Raw genomic sequence first — 22121 nt, 5'->3', positions numbered from 1 at the left:
AATTTTGACAACAAATTACACGTAACCTAGCTACATTAGGATTCAAGGTAATCAAGCAACAAGCAAACGAAATTATCGTAAGCCAAGTTTGTTACGTATTTTGTCCTTTACGTGATAATGATAGACGAGAGATAAAAAAAATTATATATACATTCATTCCAACTATCTGATACGTTATTTTAATGCTAATACATGACTAAATAGATAATAGAGAAGATCAGTTAGTGGTTTCGCCACGACAATACACATTTCATATACAAAGAAGAGTGATAAAAGTATATCAACCTTCGGACTCTGGACGTGGAGTTATTTTTAGGTTTTGATGTGTAATAAAAAGATAAAATTCCTCCAAATAATTAGCATACATCAAGAAAATCCAACAGAATTTAGCAGTAAATAGAAATCACAAATAAAATAGATATTGACCAACACACGTCACGATCTCATTCGTCCCTTATCTTCTTATTTCCTGTCCTCAATTTCTTTCACCTTTCTCCACTATAAATACTTCGGCCACAAACTCCCAAGTCCTCCAAAGAAAAAGGAGAGCGTCCACCACCTCCCGATACACCACCAGTAAAAGAAAAAAACAACCATGGCTACCGCCAAGCTCCTCCTATCCCTTCTCCTCCTCGTCCAGCTCGCCGCCACAGCCTACTCCATCGGCGTAAACTATGGTACTCTCGCCGACAACCTCCCGCCACCGGCCAAAGTCGCCGACTTCATCAAAACCCAAACCAACATCGATGCCGTCAAACTCTTCGACGCCAACCCAGACATCATCAAGGCCTTCGCCAACACCAACATCTCCTTGACGATTACCGTCCCAAACGGAGAAATTCCGAGCCTCAAAAACCTACAAACCGCTCGCCGTTGGATCACTGATCATGTCAAGCCGTTTTACCCGGCAAGCAAAATCAAATACATTGCCTTGGGCAACGAGGTCCTCCACTGGGGGGACGACGCTCTCAAGTCGAGCCTAGTTCCTGCCATGGAGACCTTCCACAGCGCTTTGGCCCAAGAGGGGATCAAAGACATCAAGGTCTCGACCCCTCACTCGCTGGGAATCATGTTGTCTTCTGAGCCGCCCAGCACGGGCCGATTCAGACCGGAGGTGATTCCAATTCTGACTCAAATGCTTAAGTTCTGTACACAGACCAAGTCGCCTTTCATGGTTAACCCGTACCCGTATTTCGGGTGGTCACCCGAGAAAGAGAACTACGCTCTCTTCAGACCCAATCAGGATGTGCACGATACAGTCACTGGCAAGTTTTACACTAACATGTTCGATGGGTTGATGGACGCGGTTTACTCAGCTGCCAAGGCAATCGGGTTCGGTGACGTGGACTTGATTGCAGCCGAGACCGGTTGGCCTTCGGCTTGCGAGTTCCCAGTGTGCTCGGTTCAGAACGCTGTAGACTACAACGGTAACTTGATCAAGCATGTTCAGTCCGGGAAGGGTACGCCTTTGATGCCGAACCGGAAGTTCGAGACTTACATCTTTGCTTTGTTTAATGAGAATCAGAAACCCGGTCCGTCTGCTGAGAAGAACTGGGGGCTATTCAAACCGGACATGACTCCGGTGTACAATGCTGGGGTTATGCGCAATCAACAGGTTGGTTATTGATTAATCGTCTTTTGATTTTCCATTTTGCTTTTGTTTCTTTATTTAGCTCATCTCATCATTGTTGTCTTAAATACTTAATTGTTAAATGTTGAGCCCAGTAGGGTGGATTTATAACTAAGTAGGGTATTAAAATGATTGGTTGCATGCATAAAATCTAATCAGGTGGGGAGGGTTACTTAGTACTACTATCTAGTGATATTTTTTTTCTTCACTTGTAAGTAAAAGGTCTTAGGGTTGATTCTCGTCAAAAGCGAATTTAAACCACATTATTAAGACTAGTCGATTGTGAGACTCAATTTCATCCCCAACTCCTTTAGTGTGGAGACTTCGGTTGTTCAAAAAATATTTGTTCAATTTAAAATGTCGGGCACATGCACCATAGATTAAGCAAATTTTCTAGATTCGGTGTTTTGTTTCTTGTGTTATATTAAGTAATGTTGCATGAAACATTTCTGCACCCACTAAAAAAATGTGAAAAATAATATAATTCACAAAAAAAATAATCGTAAATTCATCCAATTTGTTATATTAAATTGCTCACCAAATGATGGGCATACTGTCGTAAATCTAACTCACATAAATTATATTCTTATTGCTAGAATAATGTTAGTCTTATGTATACAAAGTTACTAACTTGTTGCATGATTTAGGGTGGTGCGACCCCTGGACCAACAATGCAAATTCCAACACAACCTTCTACACCAGCTGGACCAACTACACCAGCGGGACCAACTACACCAGCTGCTCCCAAAAAGGGGAAAAAGGGAAAGCCTGCCAAACAACCAAAGCCATCAAAACCAGCAACGCCGGCAACACCGACAGCTGGAGGCAACAACAACGGCGGCAAGAAGTGGTGCGTGGCAAAACCAGCAGCCAGCAACCAAGCATTGCAATCAAACATTGACTACGTCTGCGGCACCGGCGTTGACTGCAAGTCCATCCAGCCAGGCAGCGCTTGCTTCGATAACGACATTAGAGCTCGCGCTTCTTACCTCATGAATGCTTATTACCAGGCTAATGGCCGTCACGACTTTAACTGTGATTTCTCTGGGTCCGGACAAATCACCACCACCGACCCAAGCCGCGGCCTTTGTAAATACAACGCTTGAGCATGAGGAGATGATTTGATGAACGGAAGATATGGTGTTGACCATTGTTTTTTTTTTCCTTTCTGAGTTTTTAATTTTTTTTGTGGAACGTTGATGACTATGGTTTCTTTGGAAATTAATTTTTTTGTGAAATCTTGATGACTATGGTTTTTTTGTTAAGAGCATTCGCTCATGCACTCGAGGTCCCGTGTTTGGATCTCTCTTAGATGAATTCAATATAAATTATCTTATCATTTGTAAAAAATAATAAAGAAAAAATTAATATCCCGTCTTTAGTTACTAATGTTCATTGACTAAGAGTTTATTAGTTTTCAGATTTTGATAAAAGTCCATAGCATTAATGTAATAATAAATTTACATGTCAGTTACATAATTTTTTTAAATAAAAATTAGTAATTGATTTAGCGTTTTTATACTCAGACCTTTATTAAACTCCTAATTAATTTCAATTCAAAACGTTTCCAAAATAATAAAGAAAAAGGGATAAGTTTCTACCCATTAGTTTTTAATAAAAAAGTTTTTCAATTTTTCAATCTTAATATACCCATACATATAATTTTACAATTTTTTTTTTTAAATTTTAAATACACCCATCTTAAATATGCCAATTTGTTATATGTAAAATGTACCATTTTTAATATAAATTGTATCCATTTTTTTTATATATAAAATCCATTCAATTTTTAACCCATTTTTAATCTATGGGTACATTCATTTTGACTGTATAAAATATCCATGTCAAGTTTAATCTAAGAAATTTATTAATGTTATTAAGCCTAATATCTATGTTTTTGTGGTTTTGAAGAATGTACCAATGTTTATATACACACACACACACACACAAAATATATTAGAGAGTATAATTATTTATAATTTAATATTTTTAATCCCACAAATTATGAGTTCTATTTAAAATCTCATTAATATAAACAACTAGAAATTTTAAATTTTAATTTAAAAAAAATTAGTAACCTACATAGAAATACATTATTACAGTAATGTCCAGGAATTCGATAAAAATCTAAAAACCAACAAAATATCAGTAAAAGAACATTAATAACCAGAAATCGCATCCAAAATATCCCAAAATAAAAACTCATCTTTAAAAGACACATTGCTTGAAATATTATCACGGAGCTAGCTAGACAAAACAGAAAATACTCACAAACAATCAAAACTATCTGTAATGCATTGCCTTCCAAAAACAAAGAAAACACCAAAGCTAGAGTTTTACACTAATGTTCCATTTTGAAAAGAGGCAAATGCCTTGTCATTCAAGTATGCACAAGGTATAAACTCCTTCTAAGACGTGAAATGTGTGAATGTAATTAATGTGGTCTCATGCACATCAAATTTACAGTCACGATCCAAAAACAAGTTGAATAGTTTGCATGTCAGTCATTTGTCATGTTCTTCAAAAAGAATGAATACGAACAATTAGGGCATGTTTGTTTAGTTTCACTAGGCCTCACTGAATTGGATTAGATTAAAAGCTAGTGTAGTCCAGTGTTTGTTTGCAAGAGGGACTAAGTTTAATGAGACTAGGTGAGATTCGCTTTGACTAAAGCACTCGTTAGGTGGTCTTAGCGAGACCCCTCAAAAGGAGCGGACTGCTAAGACCCTTTCCTTTTTGCTTCGCCCTTACCCAGTCCCCGATTCTCTGTTTCTTTATGTATTTCCTCTCTCTCTGCTTGAAGCTTCAGACGTTCATGGTGGCTAGGCTGCTTGGCATCATTGATCAGAGGTGATGACCCAGATTCTTCCATCACCGACATCAGCCATGGTGGCTGGACAACAACAGCCTCGTTGCTCATGGTGACCCATATTCTTCTGTCGACAGCATCATTGCTTAGAGATTGTGACCTAGGATTTTGAAATTAAAAAGTTTTGGGTGCAAAGGGTTGGGTTGGAAACATAGTTAGGGAAATTTTGTGCAAAGGACTGGTGCAAGATTGAAAACTTTAGCATCGGGTGAAGAGATTTTGAGTGATTTTTCTTGCACAACTATGATTTGTCCAGAAAATACAGGTACTGAATATGAAAAAAATAGCAAAATAAATACAAAGGGAGGGAGGGGAAATGGGACACTGGTACAGAAGTAAAACCGGAGAAAAAATTGAGGGGAATGAGATTGGTACAAAGAAAAGGAGGGACAAAAATGGAAGAAAAGGGGAATGGGGAGGGAGTGGCGGAGAAAAAGATGAATGAAGAGATCGGAGAGGAAGATGGTTCTAAAAAAATAGGGAAAAAGATAAAGTAATACAAAATATTAATTGATATATTAAATTAAAAATAAAATATTAATAAATATAGATTAAATAATATAATATTATAGTCCTGCTTCTTAGTCTAACACTGCATCAAACGTTTCACTAAGTCAGTCCAGTTTAGTCCCTGAAGCTAGTCCAATCTTACACAGTTCTGTGAAACAAACGCACCCTTAGAGTGTATTCGTATAGAATTATCTTGTTTTTCAAGTTTAAACTTAGTGTTGATAAAAGTGTACCCGTATATAGCCACCACCTACGTCAACTATAAAGTAAATATTCAAAAAGAAAACTCACAACACTATGTAACAGTATCATTAACATATACCAGTTTGTGATTTGTGTCAATACATAATCATGTCGCATTCCGTCTTTGCCAAGCGAACTTGGGTCACGATATATTAGTTTTTCTCCAATTGGCACAACTTAAGTAGGGTCCTCTATGGGATTTCAGAACCCTGTGCGAAATTTATAAATGAGCCCCTTCTTAAGATAGTTTTCCAAAAAAATTAGGACAATGTATTGATGCTAGAAAACAATAATTTAAATAAAAAACAAACTTTAGGACTCACTAATCTATGTATACAAATCTTATTAAATAATAAGTAAAAAGAGCTATAAATATAACCTTTACTAAATAATAAAAAAGCAGTTCAATCTTAAATGATCAAACAAGAAAAAATGCTTCAAAAACTCTAATTTTAAAGTTTCATTTAAATATATAGCATTATTAGACAACAAAATTTGAAAAAGAAATCGTTTTTAGGGTGTTATTATTGACAATCTAAACATTTCATTTTGCACTTTAAACTTTTATATTCAGAAAAAAAAATCACATTTATAAAGAGTGCACAATGAAATTTTATGGGGCTAATAAAAGCAATTTTGCAAGTAGCCCCTTACCATAGTGGTGAAAAAATGTTGAGCTTTTGCAAGATGTCATGAGTTCAAACCCCATCGTTAGCTAAGCTAACATCTAATTTAACAAAAATCTATTAGTTGAAAAACACAAAAAATAAATAAATAAAAGGAATTTTAAATATATATCATATTAACATTAGGATTAATCTCAGTTTACTACACTCAAGTTTCTTGATTTTCAACATTTAGTACATCAAGTTTTTTTCATTCCAGAGTGGTACCTAAAGTCAAAATTTTAGAACAGTTTCATACATCATTTAAGGTTGCTGTTAAGTCAGCCATTAACTGGTGACGTGACGCACACATAGACAATGATAATATATATATAAAATATTCTTCTCCCCGTCTTTGATCTCCACCATTAGTATCCCCTTTACCAGGACTCAAGGTCGAGTCCCTCCAGTTCGAGGAAGAAATTCACCGACTCATGACCGTGCTGCCGGAGAACGCTACCCTTAAAGACTGCCCAAGCAAGGACCATATTCCCACATTTCGCATACATGTCAATTAGAGCTGTACCAAGAACTGGGTTAGTGAAAAATTCATCTTTATCCATCAAATTGCTAGCCCAGTCCCTTAATTTGAGCGCTCATAATCTTGCACAAGTAGAAAGTACGCCGACCATGGCATAGCAATTGGGTTTCAAATTCTCCTCCTGCATTTGAAAGAAGAGGTCTATGGCTTCTTTAGGAAGCCCTTTTGATGCATATCCCTGAATCATGCTGCTCCAAGAAACTATATCCTTCTCGGGCATCACATCAAAGACGCGATGAGTTTTCTCCGTATTTCCGCACTTGGTATACATATCAACTGAAGAGGTAGCAACAAACACATTCATCCCCATACCAATCTCCGTTATGTATCCATCAATCCATTCCCCACTACCTATATCCCCTAACGCTCTTCCAACGCCCCTTAACATAAGACCGGGCCGTCCTCTTATTTTATTATGACTCAAAGATGTTTTCAGTCCTACAACGACGGCTCGTTTTGTCCCTAGCCAAGTGCCAAAGATGAGTTGGCATGCATCATTTCAATTTCTCATCTGCTAGAGATGCTTCTCTCTGCACTGAACTTCATTCTACCTTAAGCCTTTTAAAATGTTATGAGCCCCCGAACAATTTTGTAAACAAATTACAGGTAGCCTAGCTGTATTAGGGTTCAGGGTAATCAAGCAACAAAGTCAAGCAAAATTATCATAAGACAAGTTTATGACGTCTTTACGTGATACTAACAGATGAGAGCTAAAAAACTTAAATATACATTCATTTTAACTATCTGATAAATTATTTGTATGTGATACAAGACCAAATAGATAATTCGTTTTAGGGTAGTTATTTTTAGGTTTTGATGTGTAATAAAAAGATCAAATTCCTCCTAATAACTAGCATACATCAAGAAAATCCAACAGAATTTAGCAGTAAATAGAAATCACAAATAAAATTGATATTTGACCAACTACATGTCACGATCACTTATCTTCTTAATTCCTCCTCCATTTATTTCCTCTTTCCCCACTATAAATACTTTGACCACCAACTCCCCAATCCTCCAAAGGAAAAGGAGAGGATCCACCATCTCCCAAAACACCACCACAAAAAGGGAAAAAAAACCATGGCTACCACCAAGTTCCTCCTCTCCCTTCTCCTCCTCGTCCAGCTCGCCGCCACAGCCTACTCCATCGGTGTAAACTACGGTACTCTCGGCGACAACCTCCCGCCACCAGCCAAAGTCGCCGACTTCATCAAAACCCAAACCAACATCGACGCTGTCAAAATCTTTGACACCAACCCTGACATCATCAAGGCCTTCGCCAACACCAACATCTCCTTGACGATTACCATCCCTAACGGAGACATCCCGAAACTCATAAAGCTGCGCACCGCTCGCCGTTGGGTCGTTGATCATGTCAAGCCGTTTTACCCGGCAAGCAAAATCAAATACATTGCCATGGGCAACGAGGTGCTTCACTGGGGGGACGATGCTCTCAAGTCGAATCTCGTCCCTGCCATGAAGACCTTACACAACGCTTTGGTCCGCGAGGGGATCAAAGACGTCAAGGTCTCGACCCCTCACTCGCTCGGAATCATGTTGTCTTCCGACCCGCCCAGCATGGGCCGGTTTAGACCGGAGGTGATTCCAATCCTGACCCAAATGCTCCGATTCTGTCGCCAGACCAAGTCGCCTTTCATGGTTAACCCGTACCCATATTTCGGGTGGTCACCCGAAAAGGAGAGCTACGCTCTCTTTAGACCCAACAATGGTGCGCACGATAAATTCACTGGCAAGTTTTACACTAACATGTTCGATGGGTTGATGGACGCGGTTTACTCAGCTGCCAAGGCAATTGGGTTTGGTGATGTGAACTTGATCGCGGCCGAGACCGGTTGGCCTTCGGCTTGCGAGTTCCCAGTCTGCTCGGTTCAGAACGCTGTGGACTACAATGGTCACTTGATCAAGCATATTGAGTCAGGGAGGGGTACGCCCTTGATGCCAAACCGGAAGTTCGAAACTTACATCTTTGCTCTGTTTAATGAAAACCAGAAACCTGGTCCAGCCGCGGAGAAGAACTTTGGGCTGTTCAAACCAGACATGACTCCGGTTTACAATGCTGGGGTTGTGCGCAATCAACAGGTTGGTTCTTGATTAAATATTTAATTTTTAATTTATACCTTTTTTGATCCGTCACCTGTACCTTAGATTAAGCAAATTTTCTAGATTCGGTGTTTTGTTTAGGGAATTATTATTAGCACTTTAAAAATTTTATTTGGCACTTCTAATAATTGTATTTTTCTTTCTAATTATAAAATGTTTGGAGTGCTAATAATAATTTCCTTTGTTTATTGTTTTAAATTAAATAATGTTGCATGGGACATTTCTACATCCGACTAAAAAATGTGGAAAATAATATAATTAACAAAAAAATAAATGTCTAAAGTGAACCGATGACATCGGTTTTTGGTTTTGATTTTTATTTTTTAGGAAAATAGAATTGTTATTAACACTCCAATTTCTAATTTAATATAAATAATTAGAGGAATATTACGGGGACTCTCTTAATTGTGAGACTTTTTAACACCTCATAGTTTAGAGTAATGTTAGAGAGACTTAATTTGTAGACTAAATTAGTAAACCAAATGAGGTATCACCAATAGAAAATGAGCACGTTTAGCAACGATTAAGTAATAATCCAATCACCAACTTCCATGTCATTTAGTTTATAAAATTTAGTCTCCCTAGCATTACTCCATAGTTTAACTTCTTGTTAACATTATAAAATATCGTGCAAAAAACATGAGATGGTAAAGAGTAAATGTAGAGTCTCATTTTTGAGAAATTCTCCTTAACATTTCTCAAATAATTATGTTTCATGATGAGTCAAAATAAGAAACAAATAAAACGCATCGGTACTAAACATTATTTGTTGAACAATATTTGTGGATATCCAAGTAATCACACAAAAATGTTAGAAAGTGAATTGGCATTTGATGCAAGCGTATAATTTTAGTAGTCACTTCATGTTCTTTGTTAGGGTAAAAATTAACCAAATAGAATTCTCATCGTATCAATTTAAGATGTATTTTAATCGATATTTCAATTTACACTCAATTACAAAAAAGAATTTCGAACTTTTGAGTGCAATATGACAAATATATTGTCTTAACACACTGACCTAACTCGCATATTGTATTATTGTTATTGCTAGAATGATATTGTCTTATGTATACTAAATTGTTGTATGATTTAGGGTGGTGCAACTCCTGGACCAACAATGCAAATTCCAACACGACCTTCTACACCAGCTGGACCAACTACACCAGCTGCACCTAAACGCGGGAAAAAGGGAAAGCCTGCTGGACCAGCAAAATCAACAACACCAGCAACGCCGGCAACACCCGCAGCGGGAGGTAAAAAGCCGTAAATACAACGCTTGAGCTTGAGGAGATGATTTGAGGAACGGAAGAAATGGTGTTGACCATAATTTTTTTTTTTCAAATTTTTTAATTTTTAATTTTTGGGAATGTTGGTGACTATGATGCCTTTGGAAATTAATTAGTATATGATTTAATTTTTAGTTAATTATACTTTACCATCTTGATTTTGAGTCACATTACAAATTTATACCTCATCTTCTTAACATTACAATATCATATATCAACTTAAGGATTCGTTGCAATATCTATTCCATCATTAATCAATGCTTTGAATTGACTGTTAACTGCTGATGTGACATACGCAAAGCCTACTCCCTCGACTAGTTGGATTGAAAAATTAATTAAATATTAATAAAATAACATACAACTTAATTTAAAAACAGCGTAATTAAATATTGATAAAATAATATACAACTTAATTTAAAAACAGCGGGCTCCCACCCCTACCAACCAAATTAGTCACTGACACTGCTTCTATTTTTACTGGTGTGATATGGGGAGAAGAGAAGCGGGGAGAGAGAGAGAGAGAAGAGGGAAAGAGTTTATTTTTAATTAATTTTATTTTTGTTCAGATGAAATAATCTTAATTTATTAATACTTAATTAATTTCTCAATCAAATAGAGCGAGAGGGGGGCCTTCATGTCCTACATCATTATTTAACAATCAAATTGATAGAAATTTAGCGAAGATCGATATTACAACGAATTTGTAAATTGATGTATGATATTGTAATGTTTATAGATAAATTATTAATTTGTTATGCGACTCTAAGTTAAGATGATAAAACATAATTTACTCTTTAATTTTATATTACAAAACAATTTGAGAGGCTCCATTAATTTGAGATCTTTCTTATTGTAATTGTCGGAAACAAAATTTTTGGACCAAAAAAAAGAGTGAAAAAATCGGAAATTATTTGAATTTGTTTCAAATTTCAAACCCTAACGTAGTCAAATTGGCTAAATAGAATGTTTCATCTCTACACTCAAGTTTTGGTCTTTCTTTCCGTACTTATGATTGGAAAAGAATGAACATAAAGCAATCAAGAATTACTTCTTACAAATCTGCCTAAAAAAAGTAACAACTTAAACTTAAAAGCAACATCGCTAAAAGAAAAGGAAAAAAAAAAAAAAAAATCTTAAAAGCAACACTACACATTTTGGGCTGTGCCAACAGTTCTCAAATTGCTTTCTTGAGAATTAAGCAGGTCTTGCCCGCCCAAGACTATTGGTACAAGAGTTATCTTTGGGCTTTGACAACATTTAGACCAAAGGACACTAAAAAAAATATCACTTACTTGTGAATGATATGAAGCAGGATGTCCGAAAAAGATCTCAAGTTTGAATCATCATACGATAAATGAAGTAAATGGTGCGTGAAAGCATAATATATTGCTTACAAACCAAGGGCCCCGTGATAACAACATCCAACCTGCAGCCTACAGTTCTGTCTCTGTATAATGTATTTATATGGATCATACAAATTCATTCACTAATTTCCCTTGAATGAATCATTGCTTTCAAGCTTCTTCTCCATGTTGTCAACGTCGAAGAGTGCCATCGAAGGATGGAAATCTAATCCTAAACTGGATTAACAGTTGCAGACTCATTTTCATGCTGTATTGTACTTGGCATCATCAGGAATAGTTTCTATGTAAGTGGCCAGTTGTTTTCTGGATTGATTGTTATTATTATATGTTGGTTTCTTGTGTTTTAAGCAAGTATAGACATAAAATGCTTCTTTGGTAAGTCGATCTCAATTAATCTGAGATGACTTTGTTAGGATTGTAAACTGCATGCCTCTCATCATTTATCTTCCACATGATATATATTCATAGTTGGTACTCTTGCAATCAATTTAACAACTCAATGAATAAAACAAAATTATGAGGATATCCAGTACACAATCTTATGTATATAGCATGTAATGTTTCTTTACTCAAAAAAAAAAAAAAAAATGTAATGTTTCTTCACATACATTAATTTGGAAAAAGAGAATATAAATACTGCATATATCAAATCGTTAGGTTTCGATCTATGCAAAGTAATTTGATCACGGTAGGAAGTATCATGTACTTATGTGCATATTTGGACGTAGTATTTCTATTTTTGTTATATTCCTTGTACATTTTTTTTTCCGGTTATAATGTTCCTTTATATGTCACTCCGAGAAACGACAAGAGTTGAGTTTTTCTCATGTTGTGAGTAAGTGCTCTATCATTGAACTTATATTAGTAGAGTGACAAATAAGGCGAATCGTGTATATCTACACTTCGGTTACATGCATTGAAGAATCATCTTCAATCCGTGAAATCTCAATATTCACTTACCAAATCATATCACTATCATCCCATTCCATAGTTTAGCCTTAAGAAGAAGTGAAAAAGAAAAACCAGAGTGGAAATCACTACCTCGACGTTCATTCTTATAGATATCTCTTTATCTTTTCCTCTGTTTGAAAAAGGTGGATGCACCATTGACAGATGGACTCCCATTTAACTTCTGAGTTTCATTTTAATAAATATTTTATACACGTGTTGTACTCTTTGTAGTGCTTCAAAATGACAAAGCTATCAAAATAAATTTTGCTAGGCCCTTATTGCCTGTCGGAATATCTTGTAAGAGTTGATTGTTTTAGTTGGTCCTCTCACAAGCTCTAGTCTAGCATATCTTTCCCATGAATTGATTGAAGGCAACGGTGACTTTGGAAGGAAACCACTTTAATATAATGGGAAGACTTTTGGGTTGTCATCGTATGAATCACATATGAGGCAACCATACCTTATCTCTCTACTACATAATGTTAAATATTCTTCATTGAATATAAATCTTTCCTCTCATACTAACAGAAGTTTTTAAGCAAATTGTCGTATTTGTTAACTCATATGTATAGAAATTATATGTACGGCGATCGTCTTTTTTTGTTAAAGAATGAATTTTTGTATCGATAACACACTGATATATTCACTATTGACGTCTTATCAACACAACATCAATAATTTGTTCTTAATTAAAAAACCGAACATCCTATTAAAAAAGAAATGTTAATTCATGTATGTGAATCTCATATTGCATTGCAGTTGAAATTAGGGATTGACGATAAATGAATTTGAGCAAATGGGTGCAATTATGATTGGAGGGGTCTTTAAAATGTGGTCCTATTCTTCTCACTTGTCAAACATAGGAAGGTAAATCATCATTTACAAACCCAAAATCTTCTATTTAGTTGCACATGTTATGTTTCTGAATTGTAGTAAAATGAGAAAAAGAATAACTGCCTTTTGGTTCATCAGAGAGAAGTCAGCTGAATCTTAAGTAGATCAGTTTGGTGTCTTGCCAAAATCCATGCCATCTATTTTGGTGAGCCAAACCCTATATAATTCAAGGACCAACCTGACCTATAACCTATTCCAACTTTACATGAACATAACACTGTAAAGAATGTGTACATAAATTATACATCTTACGTTTACATAATACATGTACAATGTCTTGTGGCATCATCAAACATATATAGAAAGCAATGGATAAGTTTTCTTCGGAGAAAATGTGTCGTATATATCACCAATTTTTATATCTTAATGTTCATTTCTCTCATCATGTACATTATTAGAGAAAAATGTCCTAATTACCATATGACAATTTTATGTAATTTAGTAATGTGAAAAATATACACATAATTATATCCAATCGGTGATATGATAGATTTTTTCTGACTAATGGTTATTCCGCATCATCCATGAACCTCCCCTCTAGAAGGGGTCTCCATGTAAAGAATCAAAGATACAAATAGGAGAAAATATGAAGTTTAAGTAATAAGAGTAGACATGTAATTATATACGACTGGTGATAAACAGAGTTTGGTTATCCTGTATCACCTAAGAATCGATCCCCTAATGAAGGGAAGATTCCCTCATTTCACAAACTTACTATGTATTGAATGAACGATGCACTTTTTGAATACATGACAAACATTTATTAAATAATAATATTTCTAAAAGTAAACTTAGTTGCATGAGAAAATCTTGAGTCTCAATCTAAAGATGCAGTGGCAGCATCATCACCCATTTATTATTCTTTTCCGTTGATTGAATAAAATAAACTAATCACATTTATATAATATTGGATTAGTAAAACTAAAAAGAAACACTAAAACTCCAATACAATATACCATCCGAAGCTATATTTATCATACATTAACAAAAACCCACCAAGCAAAACCCACCAAGCAGCACCCACCAAAACCCCAAGATATTCCTCCTCTACAAACAAATCATGGGAGAGAAAGAGAAGAAGATCAACAACAAAAACAAGAAGCAAAAACACCAACATCCAAATGACCAAACAACAAAAACAGCGTCAGAATTTTCCTTCAAGCCAAGCTCTGAAGTCAAAGGCCTACGCTTTGGAGGCCAGTTCGTCGTCAAATCCTTCACAATCCGTCGAGCAAGGCCATTGGAGCTTTTCCAACTCCTCTCATTCCCACCCAGCAAACCCAGAAACGATAAGCTTCCTTTTCCTTCCACCACAGCTTTTCTCCCCACAAACTTCACTATCTTGGCGCACCAAGCTTGGCATACCCTCACATTAGGCCTTGGCACCAAGAAGTCCAAGGTGGTTCTGTTCGTTTTCGAAACCGAGGCCATGAAGGCCGCCGTGGACCGCCTTTGGCCGCCGGAAATCCCACTTGGGAAAGTGAACAAGCGGCTCATCAGAGGGCTGAGTGGCTGTGAGATGGCTAGGTTTAAATTCAGAAAAGGGTGCATTACTTTTTATGTGTATGCAGTCAGGCAAGTTGGAAACTTGGGTTTCTCAAGTGCTGATGATCTCAGAACAATTTTGCAGTCTGTGGTGGCGCTTCAAGATTTCTTGGATCACACTGCTATGCTTGCCATGCCTAACCAGAGAACCATTAGCTATGCAAATGCTCATCCTGTGGCCATGGCTCACTAGGAAAATTTCCATATTTTTAACTTCTTTTTTCATGAACATTATTATCTTCTATTAGGGTGTTAATTTGCTTAATTGGGTTGTTGACCTTTTTTCTTGGGTTTTGTTATTATGAGGGGGGAATTGGTTTATTTGTTGAGGATATTAAATCGTTAATTTTGTTGGAAGCAAATTGTGTATTTTAGTATGAATAAAGAATTCTGTTATTTATAGTGAATTGAGCTTCCCTATATGTTCATATATCGGTGTTCACTGTATACGGCACATGCTGCTGCAGAATTCTGAATTCAGCAGAGGTAAGTGACAGATTTTGCGACTGTTTTTTTATTGATATTAAAATTTAAAAATTCAAGTCCATCTTTGTAGTTCAAGTCCTATAATTTCATATTTTAGCTCAAATTACATGAGAAAACTTTGCATGCAACGATTTTATATCCTTGCATCTGTGATCCCGTATAGTGAGAATGTGACGAGAGATTGCAGGTAAGTTTTACTCAAATTGTGGAGGATTAGTTGAAGAGTTTGCATGATAATTAGTACCTGAATTATATAAATATTTCTGATTCTGAAACTTGACACAGCTATTTAGTAAATTGTCCCCAGATTTTAACCTCCGTGAACTAAACATCGAAGCTACAAAGCCACACATCCTGCCCATTGGTTTAAAACAACGTTCTGTTTTTATCTTATTATATTTACGGCAAAAATTTCTTGAGAGGTTAAAACTTAAAATGTTCCTCTAAATAAATAAAAATCAATAATTTAGTTATTAATAAGTTCCAATGTATGGTGTATGAATGATCATGGATGTGAATGTGATGTTAATGATCTGATGAGTGATGAGGATGGTTCGTAAAAGGTCTGTTTGGCACGATGGAAAAAGCAAGAAAAATGGGGTAGGGTTTGAAGGTTGAAGGGCCAATTTCTCCACCTATGTGCTCCTTTTTTTTTCCCTAAAATTAATTAATTTCTATTCTTGTGGCTTTAATCATGAGCATTCCTCGAGAGAAGGCCCATCTTCTCAACTACCTTTATTTTCGAAGGAATCGTGGACATCTCTGTCCCCTCCATTCTTGCCAACTTTACTGCATTGAGCTGCTTTATGTATACGGCCACATGTACATGTATCACATATGCGTGGGGGTAATAAGTGTTCTACACCACCTCTATGTTGGACTCATAATTAGGGCATAAGATATCATATGGTGTCACATGCAATACTTCATCTACATAAAAGTTCTTACGCGAAGAGACTTGTAGCTTAGTTAAGAATGTAAACATATCTTCAATTGAAAACAAAAACACTTATTTATATATTTTAGAGATATCATTGGACCGAATTGTAAATCACGGTCATATATTTTAACTTTCTCATATCAAAATACGTTTTACCGTGATAACAACATCTTTGTTGCATGAATGTTGATGTCATATCTTCAATACCACCATCCCCATATCGCTGGTATGGAAAAGAAAAGAGAATACCAAGTTATAAAAGGTTGGTAAAATGATTGCCGGTGCATTGTTTGTGGTTTTAACATCTAAACTTGACAAACGTGTGGACTTTTCGTGTTGATACACCTAGTAGCCTGAATTGTTTTGTTTGTGTCGTGTACAAGTTACAGTAGCTATACAAACACAGAAATGCGGAGAAAACCCCAGAAGATATGGTAATTACCTGTTTGTATGCTAATTTCAGTTGGAACGGAAGAAAGCAGCTCATATACAAAGGCCGAAGAAGTCCTTAACTGGTTTGTAAAGATAGTCCACAGGCTTCTATAGTCAAGACTCAGGAATCAGTTAAAGAGCCAGAGCAATGAGTAGGTTACAGTCAAAATGCGACATTTAGACCACCCAGATAAAATAAAAGTTAGTTGACCAAGATATAGAGGTCACAAAAACACAAGAAGTTAAAAGTACTTGTAAAAACACATGCGAGTTAGATCAGTTTAATCTGACCGCCAAAAAACAAAAAGAATAAGTGAACTCGTCGAACACAATTAGACTAAACGTACTCTTACTTTTTTAAAAACCAAAAAATGTGTCGCTCACTTTTAATAAGAACGTCAAGGAAAATGAAACATAAAAAACGGGAAACGCCCACCGTGGGGCTCGAACCCACGACCACAAGGTTAAGAGCCTTGCGCTCTACCAACTGAGCTAGACGGGCTTGTTAAAGCTAAGCCCATTTTTTCTATATTGGTTTTCATTGCAAGTTTTTTTGGTCAAACATCAAATTGTCCGAGAGGCTGCTGGTGCAGGACTGACTTCATTTTTAAACTCGGAACGAAGGAGCAGAGCCGCCACGTTCGCCCACTTTTGGACCTGCAAAATTCAAACCAACAACAACAATGGAGTTTGTAATTGTATGGGCGATGGTGGAGCTCCTCCTCGCCCTCATTCTCGTCGTCGCCACAGCCTTCATTTCTGCCGTCTTCTTCGAAGCTTATCGCAGAAAAAACAACAACGCGTACGTTCTGCAATCCCCCTTTTAATTCCCTCCCTCTTAATCCTTGCAAAAAGATTACTTCTTTGACTTAAATATGATGTATTTAATTTATATTTTGTTAGGCATGTTGATGCTCCCGCGATCTTCGAGGACCCCAATTCGTTGAAACAGGTACATTTAGATTGCGGTAATTCAATTGGTTCATGGTTGAAAATTCATGTTTTTTGCTTCAATTAGGGTTTGTGGATGTTGATGCAAACTTTTGGATTTGGGTTTTGTTCCCAAGGTTATGCAAGTCAACCCTTTCGATTTCAATTGTAAAATGGTCTTTTGATGTGTTACTGAATCTTCTAGAGGCGTGTCTGTGTTAGGTTCCTTGCCCTTCGATTTTTGATCCGGCAGAGAAGTATTTATCTTTGATTGTCCCTGCATTCAATGAGGAGCTTAGGCTTCCCGGAGCACTTGACGAAACCATGAAGTAAGTTGAAGTTTAGCTAATTGCATTTCACTTCCACTTCATAAATCTATCACGATTCGGTTTTCTTTGTTTCCCTGCACCATTCCCATTTGATGATCATATTGATGGGTGTTTGATAGAGTGATCATATTATATTGTAATGACGTTTAAACCTTACTCTGTAGTTATCTTCAACAACGTGCTGCTAAGGATAAGTCTTTTACTTATGAGGTACTCTCTTGGTTCATTTGAATCCGTTTTGACAGCTGTTTCCTTAGCACCCTAATTGATGGCGTAGTGATATGATGAACTCATAATTTTACCCCCATCTAGTACCTAGATATTCGAAACTTTATTGGTGAACTACTGCAGTATTACTAAAATTTAGTAGTAATAGTTACTGATTAGTAAAAACTTCACAACACAGTTACATTACATGCCTGGTTCTTTATTCAGCTCCTTTGCTTTGCTTGAGATATATTCTTGTGGACAGGTGGTGATTGTTGATGATGGAAGTGTTGATGGGACAAAAAGAGTAGCATTTGAATTTGTAAAGAAATACGGTGTGGATAATGTGAGGATTATCCTTCTCGGTAGAAATCATGGAAAGGGAGAAGCTATTAGAAAAGTGAGTCTAATCTGAACCATGCCCTTGTAATTATGTCGGATGTTATTAAAGGGCCCATCTTTTTCCCCTTACGCGTGACGATAATTGATTGAAGCTTTTTACGTATGTGAAAGCATTGTAAAACAGGGAATGCTACATTCACGTGGTGAGCTACTTCTAATGCTGGATGCTGATGGAGCAACCAAGGTTAATGACGTAGAAAAACTTGAAAAACAGGTTTGTACGAAACCATCCTAGATAAATTTTTCCATCCGACATTTGCTTCCAAGTCTTGATGAAATTCTAACAAAGCTCTTACATACCACCTTGGGGACTCTTAAGTGTGACGATATTTTGTTTCATTCCAGATTCATGCAGTTGCCGAACAGGATAAGTTTAGGGACTCTTCTGCTGGTAATTCAAGTTTTAGAATATCTGATATCCCCATTGCTGCATTTGGTTCTCGTGCTCATCTTGAGGGGAAAGCCCTGGCTACAGTTGAGTCTTGCCTATTCTGCTTGCAGCTATCTGTATATTTCAATTCTCGTCATGCTTAATTTTTTAAATATTTTAACTGATCCAGTTGGTTAATGTTTCAGAGGAAGTGGTACCGCAATTTTTTGATGAAAGGTTTTCATCTTGTGGTACTTTTGGCTGCTGGTCCCGGGATTCGGGATACACAGGTATGACTTTTTCTCCTGTTTTTACATACATTTTGTGCTTTCTTGTATTATTTCTTCTTCCGGTTTGAGAACAGCGCACATGGTTACTATTTTTTGCTTTTTTTCATATATAGCCTACTAGGTTTTAAATAAGGCATGTAGCTGTCAATGCTGACATGGTATTCTTCATGCATGACAGTGTGGTTTTAAGATGTTCACTAGGGCTGCTGCTAGGAAGCTTTTCACTAACATCCGTTTGAACAGGTAAATCCGCATTAGATTGTATATATGGCAATTTGTTTGAATAGGGAACTGCACTAAATATGGAAAAGTGCCATAGTTTATGCTCACTTCTGTTGCTTCCCAATTAAATTACAAGCATTATTTTACTGGTCCATGTTATTTTTCATTGAGTGTCGTGTAGCTTATGCTGCTTAGAGGTTTGGAAGTTGAAGGCTGGCTGTGAGTAGACATTTTTTCAAAACTTTAAGTTTTCCAGGTGGCCGTTTGATAGAGTTTCTTTATTTATTTTTTTAAAGGGAAGGGGAAAAAAGAGGAAAACTGAGCTTAGAAGATGGTGAAGCATTCAGTGTGAGAATAATAAATGCATTCATAGGGTATCACGTATACCTTCTCGAGGATTGTGGGTGATTGAATTGATGAATACCTTCTCGAGGATTTGGTAAAATTTAGTATGAAATGCATGCAGAATGCCACATATTTTGTAGTGGTGCGCAATTTTGAAACCTGATAGGTGCAACAGTTCAATGTTTTGATGTGTTTAATGTTGTCAAAGTGGCTTGTAGGATTACTATATTCTGATTTTCTGTGCTTCTATGATATTAGAGATTTTTTTTACTGATCGGTTGCGGATTTTCTGCAGATGGTGCTTTGATGTTGAGGTGGTTTACCTGTGCAAATGGTTCAAAATCCCAATGCTTGAGATATCTGTAAGCTGGTCTGAAATTCCTGGATCGAAGGTGAACCCGTTGAGCATCCCAAATATGCTTTGGGAGCTTGTGCTCATGTCTGTTGGATATAGAACCGGCATGTGGAAAATTCGTAGCTGAGTATTGTACTTATCAAACGCCAGCGGAAAGCAAATACTCATTAGACAACTACAAGGCACCTGGTTCTTTTCCCTCCAAAGCCTTTGAAGAGATTTATAGAAGGTTTTTATTTCAAGGCCTCTTTGGGCAAAGTCGTGATCTAACCACCACGATTTTAGCAAGTAAAATCATTTGGGGGGCAACTCCAGTTTCTTCTAATCATACATTTTACGTATTCGACTTCACAATAGTGTCCCTTTTTCAATGAGCTTGAAAGTTATAAACTTGTACGTTTAAGAACGATTGGATTATGTTAACAGTATAGTACTTGTACGACTATTCGGTCATGACTGCAAAACTTTCTGAAACATAATTTGGCTTAGCCATTTCTGCTTAACTGGAGTCTACCGGTGGCTCAAACGGTCATAATTTACAAGCGATCGCTTTTTGAAAGGTTGTGATTTACAGGTAAGGAGGAATGTCTTACTTTGCTACGATACAAGTAGCCTGCATCTGGTTAGAATTGTCCAGTTAAAACACGAAAGCTTGTGTAGAGGCATTTCATGTACCCGTAAGGTGAGGCGTAAACCTTTCGAAGAAGAAAAATACAAAATTCAACAAGAACATCAAATTTAAATGTCATCCAAACAAAGCAGGTGTTGCAGCTTATATAGTTTACCTATTGAACTTGCTCTAGTGCCTGTCAATAGGTTTGCCTCAAAGCCCAACGCATCCGAGTCGATGAGATTTCTGATCCTTACGAGGAATGCTTCCGCGTATCCGATTCCTTTCAAATGTCATTCGCCTGAGCTTTGTTGAGAGATTGCTGTTTGATTCCGGCAGCACTCCTCCAAAATTATCGTTATCAATATATAATCCTTCTAAATTGGTGCAATTAACTCGAATATATACTTTTACTTATATGGTGATGTTCCATTCATCATATCACCACGGAAGGAGTTGTAAATGCGTAGTTGTTGCAGGCGGAACAAGCGACCAATTTCTCGAGGGATGGTGTGTCTAAGGCTATTGTTTTGGAGGTTTAATAGCCCGAGGAAGCTCAAGGTTCCAAAGTGGGGAGATTGAGCACCTTCAAGCCGGCTTGACCCAGGGTCAAGCACTGTGACTCTCTGGTGTCTTACGATCGACATGCATGCTTTGTTCTATGAACTGAAGAAGTAAGCCTCTTCCTTCTTGAAGGAGAAGATAAAAACCGCTCGTTTGGCGCTGACTGATGTAACGCCTGCAGAACTGTAAGTCTCTTCTTTGTTCATAGTCTTCCTTCCTTATGTGGGATCTTAAGACTTGAATTTTTAATGAGAGTTCATGCGGATGGAGTTTATAGAATGACAGAAGCCACAAATGAGAATCCATGGCCACCAGACACAGTACGGTTGGAGTAATATCAAGGGCTGCCTTCGAAATTGATGATTATTGCAGGATTGTGGACATTCTACATAAGAGATTTGTCCAATTTCAAAGAGACGGGTGAATGGTCTAAATTGATACGGTTCTCAATTTAACTAGCAGTTGTGAAGTTTTATTCTAAGATGTCTTGGTATTAGAAATGAAATTATTTATCATGTTTACTGTATTAATCCTTCATTATTACTCGCATTCATCGTTTCATGAGCTCGTGCTTGGTGGCATATCATTTAGTTTGCAAATTTAATTTTCAAATCTCTAGCATTAACCTAGGTTTAACTGGGGGTCGAGCCTGAGGAAGTATCGAAAAGAGTACTAAAACTTGTCGAAGGTGAGGTGTTTTTCAAGGAAGAGAGGACTAGAGCTAGGAATCTAAGAGCATTTTCAATGGAAGTCCCTATTTAAAGACTCTCACCACCATTTTTAAGTACTCATTTAAGGACTTAAGGGGAATCCTTGTGTCTCAAAAAGAATATTGCCTCCAATGGTAGAGTTCTTATAGTAAAGTCCCTAAATTTGAAGTTTTTATGATTTTATGTGATAATTTGATTACGTGCACATTTTTTGTTGGGTATATTATCAATTTCCCCCCTGAACTTGTGACCATTAGCCAATTTCCCCCCTCAACTTTAATTTTGGCCAATTTCCCCCCTGAACTCTCAT

At 36.8% G+C, this 22121-nt stretch overlaps 4 protein-coding genes, 1 non-coding gene and 1 pseudogene across 5 annotated transcripts; 5 read left to right on the top strand and 1 right to left on the bottom strand.

Moving 5' to 3' along the window:
- Positions 1-529: 529 nt before the first annotated feature.
- Positions 530-2868, top strand: LOC137735210 (glucan endo-1,3-beta-glucosidase-like). Its single transcript, XM_068474614.2, has 2 exons — positions 530-1615; positions 2278-2868. The coding sequence occupies exons 1-2, from the start codon at positions 596-598 to the stop codon at positions 2734-2736; spliced, it is 1479 nt and encodes a 492-aa protein (XP_068330715.1). The 5' UTR covers positions 530-595; the 3' UTR covers positions 2737-2868.
- Positions 2869-7491: 4623 nt separating this feature from the next.
- LOC137735416 (glucan endo-1,3-beta-glucosidase-like) lies at positions 7492-10004 on the top strand. The gene is made up of 2 exons (XM_068474838.2): positions 7492-8558; positions 9673-10004. The coding sequence occupies exons 1-2, from the start codon at positions 7539-7541 to the stop codon at positions 9844-9846; spliced, it is 1194 nt and encodes a 397-aa protein (XP_068330939.1). The 5' UTR covers positions 7492-7538; the 3' UTR covers positions 9847-10004.
- A 4040-nt stretch (positions 10005-14044) lies between these two features.
- Positions 14045-15026, top strand: LOC137733219 (uncharacterized). Its single transcript, XM_068472373.2, has one exon. It carries the CDS (start codon positions 14135-14137, stop codon positions 14810-14812), a length of 678 nt encoding a protein of 225 aa, XP_068328474.1. The 5' UTR covers positions 14045-14134; the 3' UTR covers positions 14813-15026.
- Positions 15027-16906: 1880 nt separating this feature from the next.
- TRNAK-CUU (transfer RNA lysine (anticodon CUU)) lies at positions 16907-16979 on the bottom strand. The gene has a single exon. It is a non-coding gene; the product is annotated as a tRNA-Lys (tRNA).
- Positions 16980-17036: 57 nt separating this feature from the next.
- LOC137735011 (Nucleotide-diphospho-sugar transferases superfamily protein) lies at positions 17037-20430 on the top strand. The gene is made up of 10 exons (XM_068474364.2): positions 17037-17279; positions 17381-17429; positions 17630-17736; positions 17901-17946; positions 18209-18343; positions 18470-18559; positions 18691-18819; positions 18922-19005; positions 19184-19248; positions 19868-20430. Exons 1-10 carry the CDS (start codon positions 17161-17163, stop codon positions 20052-20054), a joined length of 1011 nt encoding a protein of 336 aa, XP_068330465.1. The 5' UTR covers positions 17037-17160; the 3' UTR covers positions 20055-20430.
- A 642-nt stretch (positions 20431-21072) lies between these two features.
- LOC148695934 (uncharacterized) lies at positions 21073-21863 on the top strand (annotated as a pseudogene).
- Positions 21864-22121: the final 258 nt, after the last annotated feature.

Source organism: Pyrus communis, chromosome 7 (genome assembly GCF_041283825.1).
Source record: "Pyrus communis isolate YQ-2024b chromosome 7, ASM4128382v1, whole genome shotgun sequence".
NCBI classification, from domain to species: Eukaryota; Viridiplantae; Streptophyta; class Magnoliopsida; order Rosales; family Rosaceae; genus Pyrus; species Pyrus communis.
This window is presented reverse-complemented; position numbering and strand designations above follow the sequence as displayed.

What these genes read in the sequence shown, in the direction of transcription:
- LOC137735210 (XM_068474614.2), top strand. Translation starts at nt 596, where the DNA reads ATGGCTACCGCCAAGCTCCTCCTATCCCTTCTCCTCCTCGTCCAGCTC. An exon ending in GGGTTATGCGCAATCAACAG is followed by an intron (nt 1,616 to 2,277) that starts GTTGGTTATTGA and finishes TGCATGATTTAG; the next exon opens with GGTGGTGCGACCCCTGGACC.
- LOC137735011 (XM_068474364.2), top strand. Translation starts at nt 17,161, where the DNA reads ATGGAGTTTGTAATTGTATGGGCGATGGTGGAGCTCCTCCTCGCCCTC. An exon ending in ACCCCAATTCGTTGAAACAG is followed by an intron (nt 17,430 to 17,629) that starts GTACATTTAGAT and finishes TGTCTGTGTTAG; the next exon opens with GTTCCTTGCCCTTCGATTTT. An exon ending in ATAAGTCTTTTACTTATGAG is followed by an intron (nt 17,947 to 18,208) that starts GTACTCTCTTGG and finishes TCTTGTGGACAG; the next exon opens with GTGGTGATTGTTGATGATGG.
- LOC137733219 (XM_068472373.2), top strand. Translation starts at nt 14,135, where the DNA reads ATGGGAGAGAAAGAGAAGAAGATCAACAACAAAAACAAGAAGCAAAAA.
- LOC137735416 (XM_068474838.2), top strand. Translation starts at nt 7,539, where the DNA reads ATGGCTACCACCAAGTTCCTCCTCTCCCTTCTCCTCCTCGTCCAGCTC. An exon ending in GGGTTGTGCGCAATCAACAG is followed by an intron (nt 8,559 to 9,672) that starts GTTGGTTCTTGA and finishes TGTATGATTTAG; the next exon opens with GGTGGTGCAACTCCTGGACC.